Source organism: Ornithorhynchus anatinus, chromosome 10, assembly GCF_004115215.2.
Source record: "Ornithorhynchus anatinus isolate Pmale09 chromosome 10, mOrnAna1.pri.v4, whole genome shotgun sequence".
NCBI lineage: Eukaryota > Metazoa > Chordata > Mammalia > Monotremata > Ornithorhynchidae > Ornithorhynchus > Ornithorhynchus anatinus.
In genome coordinates, this window is record NC_041737.1 from 990,657 (window position 1) to 998,567 (window position 7,911).

The 7,911-nt window shown below is 50.6% G+C and overlaps 1 protein-coding gene across 1 annotated transcript; it reads left to right on the top strand.

Moving 5' to 3' along the window:
* Positions 1-815: 815 nt before the first annotated feature.
* Positions 816-6,975, top strand: ARL9 (ADP ribosylation factor like GTPase 9). The gene is given in 6 exon segments (XM_007666689.3): positions 816-1,067; positions 2,618-2,786; positions 4,575-4,624; positions 4,626-4,739; positions 4,741-4,755; positions 6,534-6,975. Coding segments are annotated over 6 exon segments (762 nt in total). The 5' UTR covers positions 816-884; the 3' UTR covers positions 6,765-6,975.
* Positions 6,976-7,911: the final 936 nt, after the last annotated feature.

Consider the following 7,911-nt stretch of genomic DNA (forward strand, 5'->3'; position numbering starts at 1 on the left):
AATTGAAATGACTTGCCCAAAGTCTCCCAGCAGATTGGGAGCCCGGGCTGCCATGTCTTGCCACTGCTCCTGGGTGGGGAGCAGGGCTGAGAACAATCACGCCCCCCTCAAAATTTTCTGGTGGTTACCCATCAACTTCCATGTCAAACAGAAACTCCTCACTATTGGCTTCAAAGCTCTCCATCACCCTGCCTCTTCTTACCTCTCTCATCTCCTCCATCCCATCTCACACACTCCACCCCTCTGCTGCTGCTAACCTCCTCACGGTCCCTCATTCTCGCCTGTCGATCCCCGGCCCACGTCCTACCTCTGGCCTGGAACGCCCTCCCTCCTCAAATCTGCCTAAGGATCACTTTTCCTTCCTTCAAAGCCCCACTGAAGGCCCTCCTCCACCAAGAGGCCTTCTCAGACTAAGCCCCCTTTTCCTCATCTCTCTCTCCCAGATCACCTTGACTTACTCCCTTTGCTCTCCCCTCCCCTCCCCGCCCCACAGCACTTATGTATATATAATTCTATTTATTTATATTGATGCCTGTTTACTCGTGTTGATGTCTGTCCCCTTCTAGACTGTGAGCACGTTGTGGCTAAGGATTGTCACTTTACTGCTGTATTGCACTTTCCAAGTGAGTAGTACAGTGCTCTGCAAACACTAAGCGCTCAATAAATACGACTGAATGGATGGATGGATGAATGAACGAGGCCGGGGCTGGGGGGCGGGCTGGGGGACGGGCCAGGGGACGGACCTGGAGGGCGGCGATGATGCGCTAAAGGTCAAAGGGGGTGGAGCGGAGCTGCAGGAGCTGGAAGGACGTTGGAGGGAGCGGCTGTCCTCTGCTCCTTCCGGCTCCGGCCCCGGCCCCGGCCCTTGTCCGCCCCGGCGGGCCATGTCCGGCCTTGGCCTGAGGGCCATCGGGCTGGCCGGGCTGGCCGCGGTGGGCGGGGCGCTGGTCTATGCCGCCTGGAGGACTTACTTGTCCACCCCGCGCCCCCCGACCCGGCGGGCCCCCCAGAAAGAGGAGGAGGAAAGAAGGGAGGGGGCCAAGCCCGCCCCCGAGCCGCGGTTTCAGGTTGGGAGAAGAGGGGGAACAGCTGGGGGAGCAGGGAGGGGAGAGGTGATGGAGGGGGGCGGGGGGTGACAGGGAGGAAGAGGCCCCGGTGCTCCCCATCCCCACGCCCTCTCCCAGAGTCAACTGGGCCCAGCCAGGGTCAGAAGGGGACCTAGAACCAGCCTCCGGTGACCACAAGTGGCTCCAAGTGGCCCCAGTCCATCCCACAGCCCAGGGGAGGCCATTCCCTTAGGTGTCATTCAGGGGCTGCCAGAGTGAGGGGGTCGTTCGTCCCCTGGTTTGGGGTGCCTCACAGAGCCCGGGCAGCTTCTGGCTGCACTTCGGGAGTCGTCCAACTATCACCTGGGCTCATCTAATAATAATGTTGGTATTTGTTAAGCACTTACTATGTGCCGAGCACTGTTCTAAGCGCTGGGGTAGACACAGGGGAATCAGGTTGTCCCACGTGGGGCTCACAGTCTTAATCCCCATTTTACAGATGAGGTAAGTGAGGCACCGAGAAGTTAAGTGACTTGCCCAAAGTCACACAGCTAACCAGTGGCCGAGCCGGGATTCGAACCCATCACCTCTGACTCCTAAGCCCGTGCTCTTTCCACTGAGCCACACTGTTCCTCTGGTCGTGGGGTGAGGCAGGGACTGCCGGGTGGATCTCCTTTTCCTCCTAACCCACGAATTTCACCCTCTTCCCCCCCTTTCTCCCTCTTTTAATATAATGCCGCTGTTTGTTCCTCTTCCCTTCTCTTTTCCTCTCCCTAATCTTCTCCTCTTCCTTCCCTTCCCTCCTCTTCTTTCCTCTCCCCTCTCCTCTCTAGCCATCCTTCTCCCCCTGAGAATCTTGCACTTTCTCATAGAATTTGGAGCAGAAGGGCAGTGACCACGTTTAGAAAACCTCATCACCCCTTCTAGCTCCTGCTTTTTCTTTCCCGGGCAAATCCACTCTGACTGGTGGCAGTGTGAGTCCAAGGCAGTGGTTTGGCAGCCTCCCTCCCCACCCACCCTGAATGTGCAGTGTTGTGCAGTGATGTGCTTTCTGTGCTTCTGCCTGGGCTCCTCCCAACAACAAGCTCATTATTGGACTGCGCACCCTCGGGGCTGCCAGGAAACTTCCAGCTGAGCATCTGTGCAGGCTGAGATGCTGAATAGGGTGTCCTCATTCTCCCAGGCCTCCTCCGGTCCCCCTCATCACTTCTGCCAACCCCAGCCCGGGCAGGAGCCCGGCTGGAGATGAATTGTCCAGCCAGGGATACTCACTCCCCTGGACCTCTAGCCCACTACTGAAAGGAAGCCTCATTGGAGTGGGAGTCCGGGTGGGAGCAGTCAATGGTATTTACTGAGTGCTTACTGCATGCAGAGCACTGTACTGAGTGCTTGGAAGAGGACAGTACAATAGAGTCGGTCGACATGATCCCTACCCGCGCAAACCTATTGTGTGGGAACGGCCGCTTGTTGGCCGGGGTGGCAGATGGGGCTCGGTCAGCCGGGAGAACGGGGCTGTCTCACTGGTGCGGAACAGGTTTAGACCAGAAAACTGGACTCTTTTTGACCCACAGGTGAAAACACTGAAGAAACAAGTCCTAATTCTGGGCCTGGACGGAGCGGGGAAGACGAGCATCCTTCACTCCTTGGCCACTAATCGAGTCCAGCGTTGTTCCACTCCCACCCAAGGCTTCAATGCCGTGTGCATCAATACCGAGGGGGGCCAGCTGGATTTCTTGGAAAGTAAGCCCGGAGGCACTTGGGGTGGAGTGCTCTTTTTCAAAGCTGAACCTGAAATACATGTTACCGACTCTGGAAGACTATCAGTCAGTCAATCGATACTAGTTACAGAGAGCATCTATCATGAACAAGATCACTGCGTTCAGCATGTAGGAGACTATAATAGAGAAAGTAGTAGACACCATCCTTCCCCTCCGGTAATTTTCAATCTAGGAAGACAGACTGTACAATAAGTTACAGGTGGGAGAAAGAAAGAAAAGTGGGTATGGTGTGCAGTAGTGAGTTGGTGCGTAGGTAATAGGGCCTGTAAAATACAGACAGAAGCCCCTGGGGTTGGGGTGGGGACTAAGTGTTTAAGTGGTGCAGGAGAGCTGAAGTGGCAGTTGTTGGGGCTATAAACTGGGGAGAGTAGAAATTAATTGAGGAAGTTCTCCTGGAGCTGTAATTTCAGAGTAGCTTGCATTATTCGTTTCTTGGGATTCAACGAAGTAAGTCTTGAACATCCAAGCACCGAATGAAAAAACAAATTTCTGGTACTTTTATTATGGATTTGTGTGAGGTCATCTCAAGAGCAAGCCCTGGAAAAGGGCCCGTCGAGGATGAAAGCGCGCATGCGAAGAGTTGTTTGAAGACACTTTCCTTCTACAGTATCCATATTTATCTGGAGGAGACTTAGTTGCTAGGTTCTTGATGAGGTGGTGGATTCCTTCAAAGCTGCCATGTCTCAGGTGGATTTTATTTTGTTAGCCCAAACACTGTCAATTCTAAAGATGAGACTCGGTGGTGGTTAGGAGAAACGACAGTGGGATTTGTAGGCCAGTATTTGTAATAGGGCTTTTTAATGGTATCTGTTAAGTGCTTACTATGTACTGGGCACTGTAATGAGGCACTGGGGTAGATACAAGCTAATTGGGTTAGACAACAGTCCACCTCCCATATGGGTTTTACAGTTTTGAAATCCCCATTATACAGATGAGGTAAACTGAGGCACAGAGAAGTGAAGTGACTTGGCCCAAAGTCACACAGGCAGAACGAGTAGTGAAGCCGGGATTAGAACCCCTGGTCCTTCTGAATCCCAGGCCCGTGTTTTTCCACTAGACCGCGGCTAACTTCCACCACCAGTAAATAGAGGGGGAAGGTTGTGGGAAAAGGTAAGGATGTTAGGCTCAGGCAGCATTCAACTATGGTGGCCTGAAGGATGGGATGTCAAAGACAAGCAACTTCCACCTCCGTCCTCTGAGCATCCTCAAGGCATTGCTAAATGTCTGTCATGCCCGCTGGACTGGCCCAGATTGACCTTTCTTTTACCTTCATACAAGGGTGGGTGACTTCAGCTTCTGGAATTCCCTGACGTCCCCTCCCACACCTTCGTCTGGTTTCGAAGCCAGAACGGACATTACAGTCCCATTCTGGGTCCCGGCCGTTTGAGTGGAAGCTCCCCCGTGGTAGCGGAATGTCTCTCATGCTCTGCTGTACTTTTCCACGTGCTTAATGTAGTGCCCTTTCCCCCAGTGGGTGCTTAGTACATATCATATGCATCACTACTAGAAAGGGCTTCTCTGGAACCCCATGTTCAGGGACACATCAGACATGATTACCTTGTATGTATCCCAGCACTTAACACAGTGCATGTCATGTGGTAAGTTGTCTAGCAGATAACTCAATAATAATAATAATTGTTATTATTAATAAGGATGATAAATAGCTATCATTAGCATTTCCTTCAGGAGCTATTTTTCCCAGAAAGCTCCATCTGTGTGTTTCCTGACTCCTTGTGCCATCTCTCTGCAGTCGGGGGCAGCGAGCCTTTCCGTTCCTACTGGAACATGTACCTGTCCAGTCGGCCTGGTGCTCATCTTTGTGGTGGACCTCAGCCGAGTCCCAGCCGGATTTCCTGCTGCCAAGAAGCACCTCCATCAGCTGATTCAGAAGGATGTGTCGCTTCCTCTGGTGGTATTTGGCAAACAAACAGGTAACGAACTCAGCGGAGCACAGTGCTGGTTGGCCCTCTGTCGGAAAGCCCATAGAGGCCAAGGCAGGACGCTTTTTAAAATTCCCATATATTCAATATTCACGCCCCAAATCCCGCATCATTCCTCAGTGCAGACGTCTCTGGGTCCGGGATGGCTTCCAGCTGTTTCGAGAGGCAGCTTTTCCCGAGGCGAGTCCGCCGGGGAGTCCAGGGGAACGGCTCCACTGCGGTCAGTTTGCAGTCTCAGGCCTTCTTGGTGCTCTGGTGGGCTTCCTTGGCAATGAGCCTCTTCTTTGGCAGGCCCGGGCACCTGCCCATCTGGAGCCCGTGGGCTGGCCTCGGCTTCAATGCCCTGGGATTCCTGACTGGCTGTTGCAGAGCTGGTCCGCTGCTTCAAAAAGTGATGCCGTTGATGGCAAGGATCGCTGAGGGAGAATCCCCTGCACCCTTGCAGCACTGTGCCCATGGGAGAGACAGGCAGGCACCTCTTCTGGCCCCTGTGGGCCAGGAGCGTGCTCAGACACTGATCCCAAAAGAGGCGGAGGAAAAGTGTGTCCCACTGGTCAGTGGGATCTGCCTTGCAGTTGTTTCTACAGCAATGGGGATGGTTTGCATGGTTTTCCACCCCCAAAATTGGGCTGCTCTCTCTCGCTCTCTGTCTCCTCGCTAACCTCTCCCCTCCCTCATTCCACTCCTTAGTCACTGGGACCGTTGTGCATGCATTTCTAGCAGTGCTGGGGGCATTTTGTTCAATGCTGGTAACTAAATCTCCTTGCTGTTCAAAGCAGCACTCACATATAGCTCTAAAGCAGTATGACAATGCTAGAGAGAAACCGACCCGGGTTGGCTGGAGGACTGTTGTATCCCTTACATTTTCCAAGGCTTGTAGCATTCTGATATCCCGCTACAATGTAAGCTCCCCGAGGGCAGGAATCATGTGCACTCAGTTGTCCTCTCCTGTGCGGTACAAACAGTTCATTCTGTCTGCCTCCCCCACTAAAATTAAATCCTCAGGGGAAGGGGTCGTGTCTACTTGCTCTCTGGTACTCCGAGCACTTGGTAGCACTTGAGAAGCAGTGTGGTCTAGTGGAAAGAGCATGGGCCTGGAAGTCAACAAGATATGGTTCTGATGCCTGTTCCACCATTTGTCTATTGTGTGACCTTGGGTAAGTCATTAACTCCTCTGTGCTCAGTTCCCTCATCTGCAAAATAGGGATTCAATATCTGTTCTCCCCCCTACTTAGACTGTGAGCCCCCGTGTGGGACCTGATTTATCTTGAATCTAGATAGTAAGTGCTTAACAAACACCCTCAATTGTCATTATTATTATTATTCTTGGTACTGTGCCATACACACCATAGGTGCACAGAAAGCACTATCGATTGATTGATCCAGAGCCCTCTGATCCTAACTGTCCCATCCCCTGTGAGCAGGGAACATGTCTACCAAGTCTGTTATATTGTGTGGCTCTCCGCAAGCCGCTTAAGTACAGGTGGTCTGCACACAGTAAGCACTCAATGAATAGGATTGATTGATTCACTGAAATGGAAAGGGTTTCGTAACACTCAAAACTTAACCATTCCATTTTTGGAAAAGCTTGCTGTCAGGAAGAATCCTCACACATAATAAGCGCTTGGTAAATGCATTACAGCCTCCTTAGCACAACTCAACTGTCTCAATTCCAGGTCCTCTCCAGGGATTAGAGGTGTTTTCCAAATGAGGACTCCGACCACTCTTTCGTTGGGGATAAAATTTTCTTTTTTTCCTTGTGGGATAAGGATCTGGAAGGTGCGTCTTTCATCACTGATATTCACGATGCTTTGGAACTCTCAGCCATTGGCGACCAGAGAAAACTGTTCTTGATTGGCACCCCCACGTGGCCGAGGGCAGTTCCCACATCTCTTCCAGTAATGCGGGACGCCTGGGACCTCATCACCCAGTTGGTTTCAGAAGGCCCACTGACCCAGTGTGAACAGTTGCCGCATCAATCTTCAGAACGCAAACCTTGAACTCAGGATGTTTTCACTTTGAAATTAAAAATGGATATTTTCCTATATTTTCCCCAGTGTTTGGAATCTATGAGCATGATGTTAATTTATCCAAAGTATGTTTTTTATGGAGACATCCGCAGTTTGAAATATATTGTAGAAGCGTCAGAGTATTTTGTAAGAGTTGAGGCTTTTAACTGAGATAAATAAAGGAAAATTGTTGGAGAGCAAATTTTTAGGCCTCTTTGGGTTTTTTCCAGTAAATAGTAAAATGTAAAATTTATGACATGTTTTAAATGACCTATTCTAAGCTTTAAAACAACTACTAGTTTTGAGGATTTCCAGAGGAAGTGCTGATCTGGTATTGGAGAGCCTAGTGGTTCAGGAAGAGAATATTATTGGTTTGGGTCTAGCCTCAGCTGGGGAAGAGCAAATCCATCTGAGATCCTTTCCCCTAATCAGCGAGACCCATCTTACTCTCTAGCTGCATTTTGGCAGGAAGCAGGTCAGATCTGTTTACAAAATCCTTCCTATGAGCATTTTGAGAATTTAAAGGTCTAAAAGGGTTCTGTTATTGTTTGCGTTTGTTTTAAATGACATTTATTAAGCACTTACTGTGTGTCAAAACACTGTTGCTACAGCACTGGAAATAGATACAAGTTAATTAGGTTGGACACATTCCCTGCCCACATGGCTCACAGCCTAAGTAGGAGGAACAACAGGAACACTGAGGTGCAGAGAAGTAGTGTGACTTGTCTAAGGTCTTCCATCTGACCAGTGATGAAACATACCATTCTGACAAGTGGTGAAACTGGAATTAGAACACCGGTTTTCTGACTCCCAGGTCCCTACTTTTCCACTAAGCCATGCCGCTCTTCCAGGATTGGTGTATTGGGATTGTCCGACTTCAGGAATGCTCCAGGGATATTGGTCCTTGTCCAGTCACGGGCTCCGGAGCAGTACAATTTGGATGCGAATGTGGCTTGAGAGACTCTTTGGATAGCAGTTGACCTCAGAAAATGTGCTGGTCCGTGGAGGGGATTTAAACCATGGTGTGGGGGTGGAGCTGCCATCAGAAATCATCCATTTCACTTAAATTTTCACTGTTCATGCAGGGATTCATACAGGGGTTCATACAACCCCTTTAGAACCTTGGTTTCTTCCCTCT